The 22,294-nt window shown below is 36.5% G+C and overlaps 2 protein-coding genes across 6 annotated transcripts in view; one reads left to right on the top strand and one right to left on the bottom strand.

Annotated features, from left to right (window-relative positions):
• HSF2BP (heat shock transcription factor 2 binding protein) overlaps positions 1 to 1,858 on the bottom strand; it is a 97,144-nt gene extending 95,286 nt beyond the window's left edge. For all 3 annotated transcript variants that reach the window (XR_004232919.1, XM_031959216.1, XM_031959217.1), the window contains exon 1: positions 1,786 to 1,858. Coding sequence is in view for 2 of the 3 variants with exons in the window: in XM_031959216.1 (XP_031815076.1) it covers positions 1,786 to 1,833 (48 nt within the window). In the remaining variant the exon portion in view is untranslated. The remainder of the gene's footprint in view (positions 1 to 1,785) is intronic.
• RRP1B (ribosomal RNA processing 1B) overlaps positions 1,665 to 22,294 on the top strand; it is a 78,191-nt gene continuing 57,561 nt past the window's right edge. Inside the window, exons 1-2 of one of the 3 annotated variants that reach the window (XM_031959214.1) lie at positions 1,665 to 1,788; positions 10,715 to 10,760. In XM_031959214.1, coding sequence (XP_031815074.1) covers positions 1,669 to 1,788; positions 10,715 to 10,760 — 166 coding nt within the window. In that variant the 5' untranslated portion in view covers positions 1,665 to 1,668. Of the gene's footprint in view, positions 1,789 to 10,714; positions 10,761 to 12,537; positions 12,642 to 16,527; positions 16,796 to 22,294 lie in introns of those variants that run through there. The other 2 variants (XM_031959215.1, XM_003763388.4) reach the window with 2 other exon arrangements.

Here is a 22,294-nt window from a genome sequence, read left to right as displayed (position 1 = left end):
TGCCTTCTTCTGAGTACACTGATAGTAACACTATCAAGAGCCTCTTAAATTTCAGTACTCAAAAGTGAACATAAAGCTCCAGATAAATCTCCCCAAGGCAGAATACAGTGGGATTGTTATTACTGTTCATTTCTGCCCAACTCTTGGTGACCCCGTTTGGGATTTTCTTGGCAAAGATAGTAGAGAGTTTTACCATTTCCTTCTCCAATTGAATTTATAGATGAGTGTTAAATAATGTGCCCAGTGTCACACTGACAAGTTAGTGTCTGAGGCCAGATTTGAACTGAGGAAAATGAATCTTCTTAGCTACAAGCCCAGCACTCTATTCACTTTGCTACCTAGTGGGATTTATCAACTTTTTAGTCCTACGTTTCTATTTAAGTAGCACAAGCTATTTTTTTTAGCTTTAAGGGCTGCCACATACTATTGCTAACTCCTATCAGACTTAAAAGTCCAGACCTTTTATCCAGGTTTAGATACTGAAAACTATGCCTCTTCCATCTTGTATTTGTTGAAGTTGGTTTCCCATACCCATCCTATTGAATTTTATTTTATTTCTACTCTATTACTCTAACCTGTCAAGACCTTTTTTTTGGATACTATTCTTCTTCCCAGCTTTATACCATCTGTAAATTTGACAAGAATGTTATATTATTATCCTAGTCACTGATTAAAAAATAATAGCACAGGGCTAAAGACAGATCCCTAAAATACACCACTAAAGGACTCCTTACAAATGAGTTCAGCCCATCCCCCAAATTTTGAATTCATCTAATTATACTATCAGCTACTTTGCATTTCACCAGTTCCGCCACATAAATAGTATGAAATACTTGATTAGCTTTGCTAAAATAAATAAATAAATAAATTTTATTTTTTATAATATTTTTATATAAAAAATAAATAAATTTACCCTATGTAAATGAACTTTATAGAATTCTCACGTTCCAGTTCAGTAACCCTGACAAAAAAAGAATAGCCCGGTCTTAATAAACCCTCTCTGTAAACGCTTCCTTTTCTAAATGTTAACAATCATTCCTTTAATATCACCCCATGATAAAAAGTGACACCACCTCATACTCATGGGGTATGGCATGGAGGGAGTCTCTAAGTGTTCTCCGATACAAAAGTCGCACGAATGTGCCCGTACAAGACCCACAGTTGGCCTCTCATCCACTGAGTCTCCTAAACCATTATTTACAGAAATGCATCAAGTTGGATTCCCGCTCCCACCAGCGTACATCATGCAAGTGATGTTATAAACGAGGTTGCGTCGAAGAACACTAATTCCCTTATTTGTGTTATGCCTGAAAACCACAGGGAGGATGAAAAGGGGGTTCAAAAAGCATAAAAATATGCGAGCTGCCCAGAATAGTCCTTACCCCACCCTCCCATTTTAAAGACTGAAAAGATGGGTGTCTGTCAATTATTAAAAAAAAAAAAAAAAAAAAAATTTAAAAAAAAAAAAAAAAAAAAAAAGGAAAGATGGTTGTTAGCCCAGCCTCTTCCCCTCCCCTCAAACTAGGAAGGCAGTTTTACTGAGGTAACCCAAAACTAACGAGGTGTCCAGCCCGGCCGCCCGAAGGTCCCCTCCAGCACCTTCGGGGAATCCCGAGAACCTCCGCCCCGCCCCCACCCCCTACCCCCATACACACGCCGGGAAGGCGGATGGAGGGCCGCGAGAGCTGGGCTCTCTGGCCGTCTCCTAGGACACGGAATAACAAACAGCTGCTAGGCTCTGGAAAAGAAAGGGAAAGATGGGAGCCTCCTGGCCTCCTAACTGACCCGGTAGGCATCCTCCCCGCCCGCCGTAAGGCCCGTAACGTCCCCCATCGCCGCCAGTGGCCTCTGGTGTTTGCGCCTGCGCAGCAGCGTCACGTGAGGTTCCTCTACCTTGAATGAGTCGAGGAGTTGAGGGTGGGAGGGGCTGCTTCGTGGAAGGGCCATAGCGCAGGTGCTGTTGCAGTTTAGGGAAGTTGTTCATGAAAAAAAGGGCCCTCTCGTCCCACCCTCTCTAAAAGGCTCTGATTGATTGATACGCTGGAGAAGTAGAAGTAGACAGCCCGGTGTAAAGGCCGGAAAAGCTGAGTTTGGATCACGTCCCTCATACTTAACTATCTTTGACCATCCGCCAGTCATTTAACCTCTCAGTTAAGCCTCAGTTGCCTGATTTGTAAAAACGAGTCCAGGAGTGCCTTCCTTCACCGGAATACAGCCTAAACGAGAAAAAGCAAAGCATCCTTAAGTGGTATTCAGATTAGCCATTATTACTATTATTTGAATTGAAGCTAGTTGGTGCAGTGGATAGAGGTCGAGGTCTAGTCAGGAAAACAAATCTTTCTAAGTTCAAATCTGGCCTCACACACTTATTAGCCCTTTCCAAGTCACTTTGCCTCAGTTTCCTCATCTGTAAAATGAGATAGAAACGATAAACCATTCCAATATCTTTGCCAAGGAAACCCAAAAAAGGGTTCTCAAAGACGAGGGAAAATGACTAACCCTAAAAAAGTTGCCTGCTTCAGTTCCTCACAACCAAATGTTACTTTTGGACAAAAGTCCCCCTTTAGTCCACTAACCACCTAACTAATAATACATATATATATATGGGATTATATATATCCCATATATATATATGGGGATATATCCCATATATATATATGGGATAAAGTATATGGGATACTTTATATATATATAAAGTATCCCATATATATATATATATATATATAAAGTATCCCATATATATATATAATATCTCCTATCTCCCAGGGCTGTTGGAAAGACCAAATGAGATAATTGTAAAGAACATAGCACATAATTGTACAATATTTCAGAGTCTGATTCTTTTTGCACAGCAAAATAACGTTTTGGTCATGTATACTTATTGTGTATCTAATTTATATTTTAATATATTTAACATCTACTGGTCATCCTGCCATCTAGGGGAGGGGGTGGAGGGGTAAGAGGTGAAAAATTGGAACAAGAGGTTTGGCAATTTTAACGCTGTAAAGTTACCCATACATATAACCTGTAAATAAAAGGCTATTAAATAAAAAAAAAAGAAAAAAAATAAATAAAAGCATAGGCAAAATTCACTCATATTACATAAACCCTATCCAAATCAAATACCCTTAAGTCACCAAGAGAAGTATCATTTATAGGGCAGCTAGATGGCGCAGTGGATAGAGCACCAGCCCTGAATTCAGGAGGACCTGACTTCAAATCTAATTTCAGACACTTTGACGCTTCCTAGCTGTGTCACCCTGGGCAAGTCACTTAATCCTAATTGCCTCAGCAAAAAAAAAAAAAAAAAAAAAAAAAAAAGAGAGAGAGAGAGAAGCAATCACTCAATAATATAATATCTGACTGGTCTTTCTCATCCCTTTTTCACAAAGAAATTGTCTTAATAGCAATAGATTTCCAAAGACTTCTCCAAGATAGTTGGAAGCAGTAAGGTGCTGTGGATACAGAATTCGATTATTCAGGTCAGAAAAGCTAAATTCAAATTCTGCCTGAAAAGCTCCCTCTTCTGTAACACTGTTACAATGCACATTAAAGCTGCACATTAGTATTTGCCTGGGAAAAAAAAGACCATCCACTAATTATACAATGACTTTATCACCCAAACATGGACACAGAAAGTCAAGTGTCCAGTAAAGGAAACTATGAAGGACATTTGATTTTTTGAGATACTGTAGTCCATACCATCCAACCTAGAATCCCAGCTCCAAGGTCCTCCATGAATTGAACTACTAAGTCCAATGAGGATAATTACTAATAAATGATACTAAAGAACATATGATACATAAGAAAAGATACAAAACAGAAACAAAGACATCACTCAGCTATTTTCAGAGCCTAGATAAAAGAGAGGGAGTAGAAAAAGGAAGTCCTTCCCCTCTCACCAGTTCAGTGGATGGCTATTGTACTAGGGTTTCACTAGAATCTTTACTCTCTGGACACAACTGGAAGAAATATTCAGGAGAAAATTCCAGCCAGAGAGGAATGTTTCAGTCCTTCCAGTTTTAAAAACAAGGCTTGTTCCATCTATGCAACCAGTCATAAAGGACCATGCTCATCCTTGTGAGGGATACAGATCACCCATTACATCTACTTGCTGATTGACTTTGAGAAGTTTTTGGGGGGAAGTTTAGGAAATTTTAGGAAAGAAGAGCAGCTGCTGAGAGAACAATAGAAAGTCAGAGGGAATTGGGACTTGTAGAGTATACCCACTCAACATGTAATGTGATTTCCTTAAGGACTATTGAGCCTTGAATGATTAGAAACAGAGAAAAAAGATGGGGGATGGGGGGAGGAGGGAACTATTCAGTGTTGGAGTAATTCAGATCTAGAGCTAGAAGGAACTATGAATGGTAGTAAGAGATGGATCCAGGGATTAAATAGTTACTATAGGGTAAATAATGGCAGTAAATAAAAAGGAGATTGGGCCTAGAGGGAATGGAGATTACAGTGGGGGGAAAAAAAAGATTAGTTTTATGAGAATTAAGGCACAAGGTGATATGGAATACAAAAGGAAAGATCTAAGGTAATAGAAATTAGTTTCTCCATCATATCTCCATTAACTTATGAGAAAATTTCATCATCTTGTTATATACACATCATCTGCCCCTCTGATTGGAGGATAAAATCATAAGTTTCTTCATTTAAGGGGAAAGGACAGAATAGATCTCTTCAGACATCTCATTTCCTATCCTGATATATTCATTCTGGACTTGTTTGGCTTCTCTGCCATGCCCTTACATTGGGTTCCTGTTCCCTTCCATTTCTCAATTTTCTTTTCTGTTTTCTTCTCCCATTAGATTTTAAATTCAGTCAGAGCTACCTCTCTTTTTTCATATTTGTGTCCTATAGTCAGTGCCTAATAAATCCTTATTGACTATTGACTATTGAGAGGAAGTTTTAAAATCTAACGTAGTTCTGAAAAGCACAAGGACAGCCATAAAGGGGGGAGGGGGGAGAGATTATCAGAAAATGATAAATAACATAAAGGGAAAAAAAAAGACTGAAATTTAAGAAGATCTCAAGAGGAAGAAAACTCAAAGACATTGAGCATAAGCAGATAAGCCAACAGGGAAGATAACAACAGAAGATAATATGGCTTCCAGATAACCAAAAAGACTCCAACTATCTCTGATTAAGATTATTTCAAAACAAAGAAAAATGAAATAAACATTTAATATGGCAAAAGATTCTATGGATCCCCAAGAAAGCATGGAACTGATGGGGTGAATAAAATCCCAGAAAAAGACAAGGTCCCTGATAGCAGTGTCTAGGTGGACCATAGAAGAGATATTGACAAAATTATTTTGTCCTTAAGTGAACCTTTGTTGAATCTCTAGCATAAACAGGATTATCTTGTTCATGAATGAGCCTTTGTTGCCATAAGTGAGTTTTTGTTAAAGTGGGCCCTAATTGAATTCCTTGAATTGATAAAATTTTCTTGATGTCCACAGTTACCTCATACAATCAGGAGGGCAGGCTATAGATGTCAACCCTATTACTTTCTAAGGTTAAACATACCTTGCTTTAAGTCTTTTCCTATCAAAGGTTCCCCCTTTCCCTTTGTTAATTGAGAGTTCATTTGGAACTTTGTGCCAAATGTCACAATAAACTTATTCTCCTTGACTCAATGACAAATTTGACTTCATAAATTCATCATAGACAACTCGTTCATTCTTAATTTCTTGAACCTCATCAGAACCACAGCAAGATGTTCCTGAATAGTTCAATAGAAAAATAAGAATAGTAAAAAAGAGAATTTATGGCATGCACAGCAGAAATAATAGAATAGAAAACTTGAATTCATGGTAGCAAAGCCCATCAAAAAACTACAAAAGAAAATAATTGATTAAGAGTGCAGTTACACAAAAGTGATGGATAATCTAGATTAAGAGAAGCAAAAAGCAATAATGTTTTGAAAATGAACTTTCTAAGAGCAAAACAGAAGGATCTTAAAGATAAGTGATGAAGAGACAATTTAAGTGTTGTGAGCTCTCTCAGATTATGACAAGTGAAAACCCCTGATAGCAAGAAATAATACAAGAAAACTGACCAAGACTTACAAACACAGAAAACAAAGTGCCAATCAAAATAATCTACATATCATCTCTGAGGGAAAAATCATTATTCTGCAAACTCCAAGATATATGGTGATTAAATTGAACAAATCCAATAAGAAACATTAAATTCTGCAAGAGACAAGAAGAGTATTCAAATATAAAGCCAAGGAAATTCAAATTGCACAAGACTATTCTGCACCCATTAAAAAAAAAAAAAAAAACCACAGAAGTTGATGGAATAATGTGTTCCAAAGGGTAAGTGAGTTCAAGATGTAACCCAAAATGACATACCAAAACAAATATGAACTTAATCATCAGTGAAAAAGAACATTCAATTTTTTTTAAAGAGGCATTTAAAGAATCCCTAAAAAATAAAAATTACTGGGAAAGTATTGATTTTTGCAGATAGCTCTTGACAACAGAAATAGAAGGCAAAAAATACAGCAACCAAGTAGGCACAGAAAACAAATACCCTAGAAAATCAGATGGGGAGAAGGGAAAGAGAGAAAGTGCTCTGTGGAGTTAACAACAAAATAACAGACCATTGAGAGATTTCTTTTTTTTTTCCCAATTCAGTTTTATTTTCAGTTCCCAATTTTCAATCTCCTACATTTCACTCTCTCATTTTGAACTGAGTCCATCACCTCTGTCTAGAGATGTTGTTTCATTATGAATCCTTTAGAATTGTGGTTGGTCATTGTATTGATCATAATTCCTAAGTCTTTCAATATCATTATTGAACAAATTTTTCTCTTAATTCTGCTCACTCCGATTTTATATCTCTTCCATTAAATTTACCTACCATAACTTGCCATTCAGAAGAAGAATTTTTACAGTATCTACTATGCCAAGCACTGTGCTATGTTCTTTTTTTTTTTTTTTTTTAATTTAATAGCCTTTTATTTACAGGATATATGCATGGGTAACTTTACAGCATTAACAATTGCCAAACCTCTTGTTCCAATTTTTCACCTCTTACCCCCCCCACCCCCTCCCCTAGATGGCAGGATGACCAGTAGATGTTAAATATATTAAAATATAAATTAGATACACAATAAGTATACATGACCAAAATGTTATTTTGCTGTACAAAAAGAATCAGACTCTGAAATATTGTACAATTATGTGCTATGTTCTTTACAATTATCTCATTTGGTCTTTCCAACAGCCCTGGGAGATAGGAGATATTATATATATATGGGATACTTTATATATATATGTATTATTAGTTAGGTGGTTAGTGGACTAAAGGGGGACTTTTGTCCAAAAGTAACATTTGGTTGTGAGGAACTGAAGCAGGCAACTTTTTTAGGGTCTTTAGCTAATTAGCATTTAGAAGCAGGATAAAGAAGCTGAGAAACCAATTAATCTAACATTTTACAACTGTTGTCTTAACTTCAGAGAGAGAGCCAGGAGAGGAATTAACCTAGTATTTACAACCTTGGATCTTGGCTCAGTTCCTGTCAGAGAAGGGAGGAAGACCATTATTGGATAGATAGGGACTATAACTTAGGTTTTTAGGCAGAAGGCAAGATAACAATTCTATTCCAGGGTAGTTTTGGACAAGAATTGTGTCACAATGCTATGTAAAACTCAATTTCCAGTCTTAATGGCAAGGAAGGAGGGGAAAGGGGAGAGCCAGAGCCCAACAAGACACAGTGTACATGTTTCCCATATCTAGTCCACCACTTGTCATTTTCCATTTTTGTCAATATAGATAGCCTGATGGAATGAGGGATGACCTCAATTACCTTAATTTGCACTTATCTAATTAATAGCGATAGAAAACATTTTTATATGTTTACTGGTAGTTCATATTTCTTTCTCAAAAATCTACCTATTTACATACTTTTACCATTTATCAATCAAGAAATAGTTTTTAATGTTATACATTTAAAACACTTCACTACATATCTTAGAAATGAGACATTTTCAGAGAACTTTTGGCAAAGTTTTTTTTTTTTAACTCCTCAATTTCCTGATTTTCTTCTCTCTTTAAATGCATTGATTTTTGTTTGTCCAAATCCTTTTTTTAAATGTAATAAAAATTTTTCATTTTGCTTTCTATGAATCTCTCCATATTTTGTTTAGACAAAGTAGCTATTCTGCTATCTATAGATGTGCCAAGTTATTTCTTCCACTCTCCTTTATTTATTAATGTCACCCTATTAAAATCACATACTCATTTGGAGCTTGTGTTAATAAATGGTGTGAGATGTTGATTTATACCAGTTTACATCAGACTGCTTTCCAGTTTTTCCAAAAGATTTTTTCACATATTGAGTTCTTGTCCAGTAGCTAGGATCTTCAGATTTATCAAGCATTATGCTCATTCACTGCAATAGGGGAGGAAAGACACAGATTGTGGATGGAGGAATGGAGACTGAAAATAGCATGCCGTGTGAAAAGTAGTGAATAGAGGAATAGAGAATGGAAATAGAATGTCAAGTGTGAAGAATAATGAACAGTAAGCAGGCTGTTTTCTTGATCTTCTTTAGATCACTATGTAGAATTTAGTCACTACCACCAAGATAATCTGAGTTCTCTGTCACCCCATCCCTTTCACAGTTGCACCTGCTAGACCTCGTCAGGGATGAACAGTGTATGTGTTAATCTAAACAAAGGAAAGGGTAGCCACATGTATTTTGATCCTCTTTTAGAAAGCTGCAGATACCTATATTGTAAACTCACCTCTAAGAAAAAACTAGTTTGTCCCCATTTAGAAATATTTACTATTAGAATAGTCTTCTCCTATTATGAAATTTATCTTTAAAAACATTCACAGTTTGAACTTGGCACCTGCCCACATTCCACTTGCTTTAGATATTATAATAAAATCCTTTAAAGTTTTCTCCATGTGAGTTTGCTTCATTATTTAGTCAAAGGCCTCAGATTGAAGCCAAAGATTTTTTTTTTTTTTTTTTTTTTTTTTTTTTTTTTTTTTTTTTTTTTTTTTTTTTTTTTTTTTTTTTTTTTTTTTAGCATTTAAGATTTTCTTTCTTCCTTTTTTTTTTAAAGCAAGCTAGCCAGGATGACACTTTCACCTGGGGGCATTCACTGGGGAATTCTATTGATTCACAGTTAGCAAACTAAGCCTTTGTCCCATGACAGGTAGGAACAGACTTTGCTGGCACGTGAGTCAATTTTACAGTGACGGGAGAATTTAAACTTCCCAAATTCAAGTAGGATAAAGAAGAAATAGGACCCCAATCCAAATTTTAATTTTTTTCACCTTCATTTGTTTAAAAAAAAAAGAAAGAAAAGAAAAGGAGAGCATGTATACACAACTGGAGTAAGATACTTGTAGAGTGACACACAAATGTATCTAATTTGCAAGGGAATATCAATATTAAAATTCACATATGGATCAAGAGGAGCCAGTCTTCCTGACTTCCTGGGAGAAAAACCTGTCAGGTTTTATCTATTGAAGTTCCTTTTTGGTAGGGACTGAGAAAATTGGAGAGGAGGAGAATTTAAGGAGAGAATAAGGAAAAATAAACTCCAGCCAGATTAAAAAAGAATTGGGATTTTGAGGATTATAATTAGTCAGATGCACATTCTAAACAAAATTTAAGGATCAATAGCCCATGCAAAAATGAAATTTTAGTGCAATTAAGAGGGGCTTTTGAATTTGAAACTGCCCTCATTATTAATACAACAAAGAACAGAATATCCCTGAGGGAAGAAGGAATTTAGGAATGAAAAGGAAGGTTTTTAAAATAAAAAGTTCATGAGGAGGGACCACCAACTCCACTTTCAGCCTTGTGGGACTTCCAACCCTACCCTGACATCACGTTGGCCCAGATCCTGTTGTGGATTATGGGAATAAATATTCATAAGGATGAAGATGGTTAGGAATTAATGGTGCTTTGGGAAAGCTGAAGTAGAACACTTTGTCACCCATAAAAGCTAATGTGAGAAAACATGGGAAGATAGTTTAGAAGAGTAGAGTTTCAAAAAAAGTCTCCCAACTATCAATAATATCAAGTATGGCCTTAGTTTCACAGACTTTTGGATTAAATTTACAATGGCAAAAAAGAAGGAAAACAACTAGCAATGTTTCTAGGTGTCTGTCTTGTATTGTCTGTGTTTTTGTGTCTTGGTAAATTAATCTAACTTTTTAAAAGTGAAAACTTTTCTGAAGAATTTTCAGAGCCTTCAAAAGAAAAAAAAAATATCTTTCTAATTCTAATTCTAACTTTAGCCAAATTGGGAAGGTAAAGAAGAGACAATACCAGTAAGAAAAAAGCTAATCCTTTTTCCTCAGTCTGCAGGAAATGTAGCATTGTAAACTAAAGATTCAATTTATGATTGAAATATAATTTCTCTACTATGAATTTCCAAATTGTAGTTTGAATGTTTTTATAAATGCTGAAATGTTTTAGTGAATTTTGGGGTACGACTCCATAGAATTTGTTTTCTGAAAAGAAGAGAATAATGCTGTGAAAGTTACATAAAACAACATTTAGACCTTTTAGTACTCTATCCCTGGAGAATGACAGATTTGTTATTTTAGTGCAAGTGAGGAAGGTGATTTCCCTGATTGAATGTGAAGCTAGTTTGAAAATAGTGTCAGTAAAGTTCCAAAGTGAAAGAAAAAATGGATTTAAGAACTGCCTTTATTAACTCTTTTTTAGACATTGAAAAGGAAGACACTTGTTTGGATCACAGAACAACTTAAAAGTAAGTAAAATTTAATGTGGAAGAATATTTTGTTGTTACCATCGCATTTTCTTCTATAAAAGATAGAACTTAATTGTTTAGGTAAGCTAGAAGCAAAACTCACCAAAAGGTATTGGAATAGATCATATAGTTTAATCTTTTAAGAACACTGAATGTAATAGTATTGCGATTAATTGACACTACATAATAAAAACTTGTAAAGGAAAAATTCAGTGGACTGGAAATTAGTTCTGTAGATAGTCTGACATATGATTGTAAATAAAGATTAGAGAAATTAAATAAATAGAAGTAAGAGAAATAGTGGATCAGAACATAAAAGAAACAAGAAAGGCACAATTTTGAAGGATTTTAGTCTATATTTCCTGGAAAGTTATAAAAGAAAAAAAGAGAGAAATTTCAAGCAAATAGGGATAAGAAAAAATCAGTAGAAAGTTAAGAGAGTTGTAGTCTGTTTGAATTGATTGTGAACAGAGGATTTAAAAATCAAGAGTTTGGAGTTTTTTTGTAAAGAGAGATTTGAGTAAGGAATTTGATCTCAGACAAGAAGGATGTGAGAAACTATTTGGTTATTCTTTGTGATATGGAAAATGTAAAAATATATTTGCAGCATTAAATTATTTGGGAATAACATATCAAAGTACTGTCTTAAAGGACCATTAGAAGGGTATATTTTAGTCTTTATGTAAGAAATATACATTCATAATTTCATTAAAACATAAGGGAGATTTTATTTACAATTTCCACGTATTCTAAAAGAGGGGTGATAATACAAACTATCACTTTGAATCTTTAGCAATAAACTAACTGAAAGCAGTTTGCCCTATAATTTGAAGTGCTAGCAATAAATGGCCCATGAGTGAATACTTCGTGCTGGTCAAAGCAATACACTTTGCCAGAGAGTGAGATCATCCAGAGTGCAAAGGATTGTTGTAAGCTCAAGGTACAGCCTGTTTGTTGGACCTTAAGTCTGGAAAAGAGGGTGTCTCCAAATATCTTGACATACTGTACTACTCTCTACTAGGTTTTAGATATGATTAGTATAGAATACCAAAAGTGATAAACTAAATCATTTTCTAGGTAAGATAATTTTGGAACTACATGACTGAATTGATATTATCTGACTGATAGGTTTTGTTTCATGTTTTAAATACATGATTGTATATGTTACTAAGTTTCTACAATTTTTCTTATATTATGAAATTTGGGAAATCATTGTATCAGAAATGCTGTAAGAAAAGAATTTTTTTTCTGGATATTTTTTGGATATATATATATTTAAATGGACAATGATTTTGATGGGAGAAAAAGTAGCAGGGACCTCCTTAAATTATCTTCAGCTGTGAGGTTCTTTAGAACTTTCTATTTGGGCAAGGTCATAAGACTTTATCAGCCCTACTGACCATGGGTTGTACAATTTTCAAATACTGAAGTTACATCTTTGAGCCAACTTTGTAACAATAGACGTTAGATTAAAATTTTTCATTTTTCCTCAGGGGTTAACAAACAATACAAAATTGGAGGCTTGCTGTAGTCAGGATTTTTCTCGGGTTTGGAGTCCCTGTATGTGTGAATGCAATTATTCTTAAATTATAAATGAAGGGTCAATGAGATGTCCTTAGATGTGCTCATTGATAAATAATCTTAGAGCATGAGAAAAATGATAACACCCAAGTCCTAAGCTGTGACTAATATAAATTAGCTATTTGAAGCAAATTCTCATAGAATTGTAGTTAGATATTCTGAGTTTGACTTCAGGTATGCAGTAGTCCACTATTCATGAGGAATACCATGGGCTGCCCAAAGGCAGTATAACCTGAGATCTGCTATAGGTGGATGTCTGTTCCTGGGAAAAGTTGAAGGGATGACCTTGCACAGGCAAAGGTAAGATTCTCTTAATTCAGTTTCCCATTGTGCTATTTTCTTTCTGAACAGGAAAATTTTCTCACCTGGTCACTATTGAATCTAGCAATGATATCCTGTGGAACTTGCCTACACAATTGGTTGTTAAATATGATGTATCTGGCATTAAACAGAGTTATAGGAGTTTTTCTCCTATTATGGCTTATTTCAGATCAAGTCTGTGTCTTTGAAGGGATAGTTTTGATATCATAACTATGCCCCTCCCTTTTTCCTTTTAGAGCGAATTTCCACTATCAGGACAGATGAAAACTGAAAGTTTGTTTTTGTAATACTAAACCTACTAATTTACATATTAATACTAAAATGTCTGAATTTTAATAATAGGAGACAAGTATGAAAGCTCTTACTGATTTTAATCTGAATATGTGGTCAATGCCACATCCTGAACATCTAATGAGTTCTTGGGTTTTCCATCCTCTTAATAGTTATTCATGTAGCCCTTGAAGTATTTCAGTCTTTCAGGATAATATGAAGATAATGTGTGTGTGAGGGGAGGGGGCGGGGGGGGTGGGGGTGGTGGTGTAGGTGTTATATGTGTGAGCATGTGTATGACTTTCTAGTGTTTCAAATGGAAAAATACAAGTTTTGAATATGTTTTTGTAATAAGTTCTAAAAATTAAAGATTTTAGATATAGAGCTGCATTAATACAGGTAAAGAAATTTTAAGTCATTTTCTTATTTTGAAGTATCGGATAATATTAAGTGACAAAAGGACTCATTTTTCAAATCATTCTCTCATGGATCTTTTTAATATTCTTACTTCTGCCTATTGCTGGCATTATATAAGATATAAGATTTGGGCGAATGTAAAAGATACAATATTTTTGAAAAGCTGAAATTCTCTGAAGTTTCAGGTGATTATGGGTTCCTAATTTGGTGTTCTTATAGCCCTATTGTGATTAGAACTCATTCTATAAGGTCCAAAATGGACTTTTACCATATGAACTAATTACTGGAAGACAAATCTGATTAGATTTTGTCATGGTTTATTAAATTATACTAAGTCTTATCAGTAGTAGGTTTTAATAGCATTATCCACAAGTAACCTAGAAACTGAAGATTAGAGATGTTTCTTTACGCCTGCCTGATCCATTCTTAGCTATTTGAGAGATGTATAGGAAGTGCCTTCTAGACCCCTGAATATCATGGTTGCACTAAAGGAGGTGACATCCCTAAAGCTACTACTATGCTAGGTTTCTTTATTCACCTATGGCAATTTTGTCATCTTACTCCTGTGTGTTATGAGCCTGTTATGAGCCTGTTTTGTAAGGAACTTATTGTTTCTGCTGGGACTGAAACTAATGCAGGAACCAAAATCTTTGTACCATGCTTTGCCTCTCATGTTTGCCTGTTTTGTACAGAGGCCTATCATGTGGGATTTTATTAAATATTAAAAAGGATTTTATTAAGTAACACCAAGGCAAAAAACTCATTGGTGGACAGATCAGGATTCAAATCACCAGCCATTTTTAAAAACAACTTTTGTAAGAGAAAGAAATGTGTACTGACAAACACACATTTATAAAAGGGAATGGGCCGTTTTATGTTAGCTCCTCCTCCATTGCTACATCATAAAAAGGGATTAGAGGTAAGGGAATGAGATGAATGAGCATGTGTAGGCTGGCAAGTAGTACTTGTTTAGTTATTTTTCACTTGTATCTGACTCTTCATGTCATCTTTTTGGGATATTCTTGGCAGAGATACTAGAATGGTTTCCTATTTCTTTCTCCAGCTCATTTTACAGATGAGGAAACTGAGGCAAACAGGGTTAAGTGCCATGCCCAGAGTTATATCTAATAAGTATTTGAGGCCTGATTTGAACTCAGGGAAGTGAGTCTTTCTGACTCCAGGTCAGGCACTCTATCAACAATACCTACCATCTGGTTGCCATATAGTTGATATTGAATAAATCCTAGTTGATTAAATCCTAGTGAAGCAAAAAACAAAACAATCTCTAAACAAGTTTATATTCTATAGGGAGAAATACCAGTAACCAGGGTGGGAAAACACTAGAATACAGAAGGTATTATTTAAGTTGTGATTTAAACCAAGAAAGTATATGACATGGAGGTGAGACAGAAAGTACATTCCAGGCACAGCTCAAAGTTATGGAGATGGGAAATGGAATATTATGTATGAGAAATTGAGAGTAGTTTGCAAGACTATGGGAAATGCTGATAGTTCTTAACACCACATATCTCATAATTCTACTGTAAGTGATGGGTTAGAGCTGAGAGTCTACTCAAAACTACATACCTAGCTAAGGAATGTGGATCAATAAAATCTGTGTTGCCCTGCAAAATCTTCATCCTGTCTGATTAAAAATATCTTGCTAAAAGACATCCTGTTTCCTTACCTGCATTGAAAAGACATCTGGGTTGCTTCCTTATCTCATTTACAATTTACAACCTTGTAGATTGTTAGCCTGCTGGCTAAGCTTCAAATGTTCATTATAAAAACTCTCCCCAAACTATTTCTAATTACTAGACTCTCTAGTCCATCAGCTATGGCATGCGACTATAAGAGAATCTCTTTGAATTCTTTCAAAATATGAATCATGACTCTCATATACTTCATAAGCACCGTGTGTGTGTGTGCTTGTGTGTGTGTGTGTAAGAGATGAAAATCCAACCCCATTAAAATCAAACACAGAAGGCTGGGCTATCTCCACTGCAGTGGAGTGATAGAAATTAGCTGTAAAGCACAAAGATTCTTCCTTTGCAATAATAATTTTTTAAAAAACAGAATACAAGTAGTTCAAAACTAGGTAGAAATCTAACAAATCTGACAAAACATGCAGTATTTCATATTCATAGCTCCTCACCTATGCAATTGAGGAAGGGAAGTGCATTTTTTCTCGCTCTAAGCTTTGTTATTATGTTAGATAATGGTCTAACAAGACAGGGACTGGTCTTGTAATTTCATTAAGCTAGGAAATTCGCTCAATCTATATTCTTAGATTACTAAGAAATTCATAGACTTGTCTAAAGTCGCACAGGAGGCAGGTTGCTTCTTTTTTTTTATTTTTTTATTTTTATTTAATAGCCTTTTATTTACAGGTTATATGCATGGGTAACTTTACAGCATTAACAATTGCCAAACCTCTTGTTCCAATTTTTCACCTCTTACCCCCCCCACTCCTCCCCCAGATGGCAGGATGACCAGTAGATGTTAAATATATTAAAATATAACTTAGATACACAATAAGTATACATGACCAAAACGTTATTTAGGCAGGTTGCTTCTAGCAGTAGATCTGAAGGATGCTAAGGACAATCGGAATTTGAAATTCAGAGGGCAAAGCAGGGATCTAAGATGCCACATTTTAATTGGGCTTCAGATTTAAATAGGCTTGAAGCCACGGAAGTACATTTGAGTAGCTAGTGAGTGCACAGATGGGGCAACTATAACAGGGACAGATCAGAAAGTGGCTGCAAATTGTGGAGAGCCTAGAACGCTAGATAAGTTTTGATCTGCCCCTCGATGAATAATAGTACGAAATTTTGAGTGGAAGGACATGTCCCTCTCTAGCAGAGAACAGTGAGTGAAAGACGGACTGGAGGAAAAAAAAAAAAAAGCGGGTCAGAAAGCCCAGTGTTTTAGGGAATAGAGAGTGGATTTAGACAGTTCGCGAGATTTCAGGGTATCTGAAGTCTCATTGCGGGCGGGGGAGCACCTAAGCCCAGCTCTGCAACCAGCAGCGTCAGCCACGCTTCCTTCTTCGGCGGCCGTTCGGAACCGCAGCCACTCCCCCTTCTGTGACGTCATCAGCCCGCGTTCCTTGGAACGTGACGCGCGGTTCCACCGCCCGCTGCTACTCGGGGCTCGTCCGCGGCCTCTGCGCAATTGCGGCTGCAGGAGGAGGGGAGGTGGTGGTGGCCGCGGCTGAGAAGGCGGAGGAAGAGGAGGAGGAGGAGGAGGAGGAGGAGGAGGAGAGCGACAGCCGTGTGGGAGGGAGAAAGGAAGGGGATGTTCCGGGGGCATCATGGCCCCTGCCATGCAGCCGGCCGAGATCCAGTTTGCCCAGAGACTGGCATCGAACGAGAAGCTTATTCGGGATCGGGCGGCAAAGAAACTGCGCCAGTACATTAGCGTGAAAACTCAGAGAGTGACAGGTAAACCCCGGACGCGGGGGTCGCCGCCCTCCCCACCCCCCCCCCCAGCCCCCTGGGGGCAGAGGGAGAAAGCAGGCGGCCGGCGAGATTACACGCCACATGGCTGACTGGCTGCGGGGGGGAGGCGGGGGAAAGGGACCGGGACCGTGGTCGGAGGGAAAGCACATGGGGCACTATGGGGAGGTGCATGCAGTGCTGGGGCCCGGCGGCGCTTAGAAACGCAGTGCTTCTGGAGAGAAGCTTCCCTGCGCTGCTGCTGTGCGCCTCTACGCCAGGTGTGAAGGAAGACAGACCATCGCGTCATAGGATTTTTTTTTTTTTTTTTTAGTTAAAAGCAGAGTCGTAGTAGCAGAAAAAAAAGAGTCCAGCAAGTGATCAGGGGTGATGGGCAAAGAGAAGGGTATTTCCCTTCTTTCTGGGGATGGGAAAATGATGGAAAGTCTGCTTTGGTTGGCATCGGTAAAGTAGGGGCCAAGGCGTGGGGGAAGCCAATTTGACAGAATGGACTTTTGGAAACAAGGTATTGAGGATAGAATGTTGTGCCAGATAGAGTTGTTAGTAAGCATATTATAAATATATATATATGTGTGTGTGCGTGTGTATATATACAGTATATATATGTAGCACTTAATAGCCGACAATGCTCTCTTACATAATATTATCACAGTTGGACCTCCCCTCAACCCGCTGAGCTAGGTTGTAATTTATGCCCCTTTTACAAAAGATGACAACAGCTAGTAAATGACAGTTAAGACTCAAGTCCTCATCTTTTGAAATCAGATTACGGCATTTTCCACTCTCCCACAGAGCTTGACGTTTCTGTATACCAGTAAACAACTATTTTTTCACACACGCACATCACTAGGATGACTCCAAGTTGATGAGGTTTTTTTAGCCATACGAATTTCCAAGGACCATGCATGGAGGTATTGTGATCTATAGCTCTGTCCATTGTCCACAGTGATTTTAAAAAAAAAGTACATTCTTTTATGTCAATATTAAGATAACTAAAATTACCTTCATGGAGCAGATACATGATTTTTGGAGAGCAGGTATGAGTTGTGAACTAATTAGAAGCATACGCTCCTAGATCTAGAACTCAAAATGTAAATTGGAGGCCATCAAGTCAAACTCTTTTGAGTTAACTGAGGCCCAGAGAAATCAAATAACTTATCCCGAGTCTTACAGCTAGAAAGTGTATTAAGATTGGATTGGAATTTTCCTGACTCCACCATCTATACTTCTCTACATTATGATTTTGTTGAATCTTACTCTTATCTCTTCACATGGTTTCCTATTGGAATCCTTTCTTTTCCTTTAGTTTTTTTTTTTTTTTTTTCTGGTACTGCTTCTTTGAGTACTGCTTTCTTCAAGAAAAGAATTATTAACAGAAAAAATAAAAGACTTTCGGGGGTTGGGGGGGAAGCAAAAAGGTAGGTCAGATATTCTTAAGGTTATAACACTGGAGTAGGGTCAAAAATTTGGAGCTTTGCTTCTGATTTTACTAATTTATATGAGTCCTTGAAAAAATTATTTGGAGTAAGAAACCAAAAAGATATTATTTCCTGATGCTTCTTGAAGACAAGAATATTGCCTTTTATTTGTATATTACCCTTTAGTACTTAGTATGCTGGTTTTTTGCTAGATATGTTTGCCCTGGTATATCCTTTCATCTCCATTATAACAATTGTTCCATATTTTTTCTCCTTCTTGTGGCTAAACTCCTTCAGGAGACCATCAACAATGAGTACCTCCAGTTTGTTTCATCTTAAATTCTTTGCAGTCTTCTGACCTCATCATTCAATTGAAACTTCTCTTTCCAAAGTTACTAGTCATCTCTGAAAAAGATTTGTCAAATCCAGTAGCCTTTTCTCAGTCCTCATCCTTCTTGACCTTTCATTATCATCCTTTGACACTGTTGATCACTCTTCTTTTTTTTTTTAAACATTTCTATCTATTTTCAGACACAATGAGATCTTTCTTTGGATATGGGTAGGACTTTTCATTATGTCCATCAGAGTAGTCCTGGATCATTGCATTGTTAAGAATAGTAAGTCATTCACAGCTGATAATCTCAGAATATTTCTATTACTTTGTACATAGTCCGTTTCACTTTGCTTGAGTTATGGAGGACTTTCCAGGTTTTTCTGCTCCTTGTTTCCCATAAATAATCCATCATAATCACATAATACAATTTATTCAGCCATTCCTCAATTGATGGGCATCCCCTTGCTTTCCAATTTTTTGACTTGAAAAGAGAATTGCTATAAACATTTTTGTGCATATAGGTTCTTTTCCTTTTTTTTTTTTTTTTTTATTTAATTCTCTTTTGGGATTCGTGCCTAGTAGTGGTATTATTAGGTCAAAGGATATGCATGATTTTTTTTGTAATTAAAGCTTTTTATTTTCAAAACATGCATGTATAATTTTCAACATTCATCCTTGCAAAATCTTGTGTTCCAAATTTTTTCCCTCTCTTCCCCCCATCCCCTCCCCTTATGGCAAGTAATCCAGCATATGTTAACCATGGATATGCATGATTTTATAGCCCTTTGGATATATAATTCATATCTTTTGATCATTTATCAATTGGCTCATGGGTCGTATTTTTTATAAATTTGACTCAGTTCCTTTTATGTTTGAGAATAGAGGTCTTATTAGATAAACTTGCTTCAAAATTCTTTTTACAATTACTATTGCCAACTGTATTTCCCCCCATTTATTCTACTTTCTCTCCTTTCATTATGCCCCTTTTCAAAAGTATTTTGCTACTAACCATTCTCTCCCCCAGTATGTCCTCTCTTCTATTATCTTCTGTTGGAATCCTTACAAAGTGTTAACTCATTAGAGTTGATAGAGACAGTAATTATTTAATTTAGCATGGTTCAGTATGATTGATCTGATCCTACAAGGAGATGTTATGGACCAGAACTTGAAACAAGGTCCTAAGTGGAACTGATAGAAACAATGCTTGTGTTCAGACCTTTAGAGAGCTCATATAAGCAAGAAGCTTTCAGGGCCAAAGGGCACTCTGGGAGAGCCAGAAGCCCTCTCTCGGAGGCAAGATAGATTCATTCCAACTTTCACCTTGGTGCTGGCTGGAGGCTGAAGGACAAACCTTTGGATTTGGAGACATTCGAAGGGAACTCTTGGAACCAACCAGAGAGATAGGCTACCAACAAAACTAACCGGGCTATTTTGGAGAAAGCAATAAAAGATCTGAACTTTTAACACCTGGCTGCATTTGGAGTGATTATTACTCTGAACCGAAACTAAGGCTGCCTCCAGAAAACCTCCCCAAGAAACCTGCTCCCAGGGAGAACCATTATATTATATAAAAGAAGAGAATACCACAATCTTCTCCCCTTCCTTTTCACCTATCTCCTTCCCCTCCTTTTCTTGGGGTAAGATAAGTTTTCTAGTTCATTCTTTTCTTGATATTTCACTTCTAGCTTTTTAAGACTCTATTGTTTTCTTCTTCCTCGGTCTCCTTTGCTGGATTCTTACCCAGGTCATTCCTTCTACTATAAGTGTCTCCTCAGGGTTCTGTCCTGGATCTAATGATCCAGGATCTAATGATCTCTTCTCCCTCTATATTTCTTTACTTGCTGATGGCAACTATTCCTATGGATTCAGTTATCAGCTGTAGCTTGATAATTCTCAAATCTACTTATTCAGGCCTAACTTCTTTGCAGATTTCCAATATCACATCATCAACTGCATATTACCCAATTCAAACTGAATGTCCTGTTAATATTTTAAACCTTATCATGTCCAGAACTGAACACATATTTCGCTGGAAACCCTGAGTCTCACACTCTAGATAATCATCAACTCCTCACTATGTCTTACACATACACCTAACTTCCCCCTCCCCCAATTTAACAAAGCCTGAGGATTTCAAATGCACCTTTTTTTCTTTTCTGATACTGCCTCCAATGCTAATCCAATATTGCAATAGCTTGCTAGGGGTATTCTGTTTTCCATCCTCTATCCAGGGACCAGAGTGAATTCCCTCAAGTGTAGGTCCAACCATATCACCTCCAGGATCAAGTACAAAATCCTCTTTTTAGCATTCAATGTTTTTTATAATCTAGCCTTTCCTTCTCTTGCCTTTTCTATTTTCTAACATCTATCCATCAGCCTCCCTTCCCTACTCCTACTCTCTGGTAATCTTTGGTCCAGTGATACTTGCTTTCTTACTGGTCCTCTAACAAGATAATCCATCTCTTCACTCTGGGCATTTTCACTAGCTGTTCCCAATATCTGAAATGTTCTCTACCTCCTGGATTCCCTGGCTTCCTTCAAGTTCCAGCTAAAATTCTGCCTTCTAACAGAAGCTTTTCTCAATCTTTCTGAATTCCAGTGCCTTCTCTGTTGATTTATCATGTGTTTTACTTGTTTGTGCATAGTTGTTCCTATGTTGTTTAACTATTAGACTGGGAGTTAATTGATTTCATCAACTTTGTCTTTCTTTTGTCTAACACACAGCCTAGAACATAATAATGCTTATGGACTGACTGAATTGAAGTTAATTAGAACATATTCATATTTACAGCTTGTTAACCAACTTCTCATCAGCACAAGACTTTTGAACAATCAAATGCACTCTAGTTATATGTCCTTGCTGCTTCTCTTTTTTTTTTTTTTTTTTTTTCCCTTCTTTTGGGGAGTGAGGGGTAAGAAGGGGAGGAGTTATGCTTCTTCTGTAAAGGAAAAGTTCCATGACATCTACTTCAAATAAGGCCAAATGATGTGGCTCTGTCTCTCTTAGAAATTTTGTCTCAGTTTCCAGGTTTCTTTTTAAACCATTCACAGCAATCTTATACTTATATTCATCTTTGTAAAACTTCTAAAACAGTATAGTGATTTGGAGAAATGAATAATTTTGCTGTTCCTTCTCTTTAAAGGAGATATTTTAATCCTAAAATCTGACAAGGGAGAGAAATGTTTGAGTAAATGTAATGACATATACATTAGAACAATCCTCAAGAACCATTGGCGGTCTTTATGTCACACAGGCATGTCTCCTCTTGGATTTGAGTGCTTAAGAAGAAATGAAAAGAGATGAACAATTATATGTGCTGGAAAGTTTCTAGCAACCTAATAGTTTATCATCTTCAACACAGAAAAATATCAAGATGTAAATATTTCTAAGTAAGGGAGATTTAGAACTAATGATGCCATCCCTCTATAATTCAGTTCAACAAACATTTTTAAATAGCCACTCCATGCAAATCACTAGAGCAGGAACTCTTAACCTTTTTGAGGTCATGGATTCCTTTGGCAATCTGATGAAGTCAATTGACCACTTCTCCGAATGTTTTTAAATGAATTAAATAAAATACATAGAATTATAAAGAAAACTATATTGAAATTCAGTTAAAATGTTTTTAAAATTCAGTAATTCCAGATTAAGAGCCTCTGCACTTTCAGTTTTTTGGAGAAGACCTGTACACAAAGTGCACACAGAATATAACTTGAGAAATTGAAGCAACT

This window comes from Sarcophilus harrisii, chromosome 3, assembly GCF_902635505.1.
Source record: "Sarcophilus harrisii chromosome 3, mSarHar1.11, whole genome shotgun sequence".
In the NCBI taxonomy this organism is placed as follows: Eukaryota; Metazoa; Chordata; class Mammalia; order Dasyuromorphia; family Dasyuridae; genus Sarcophilus; species Sarcophilus harrisii.
Note: the sequence above shows the minus strand (reverse complement) of the source record. Positions and strands in the feature narration are given on the sequence as shown.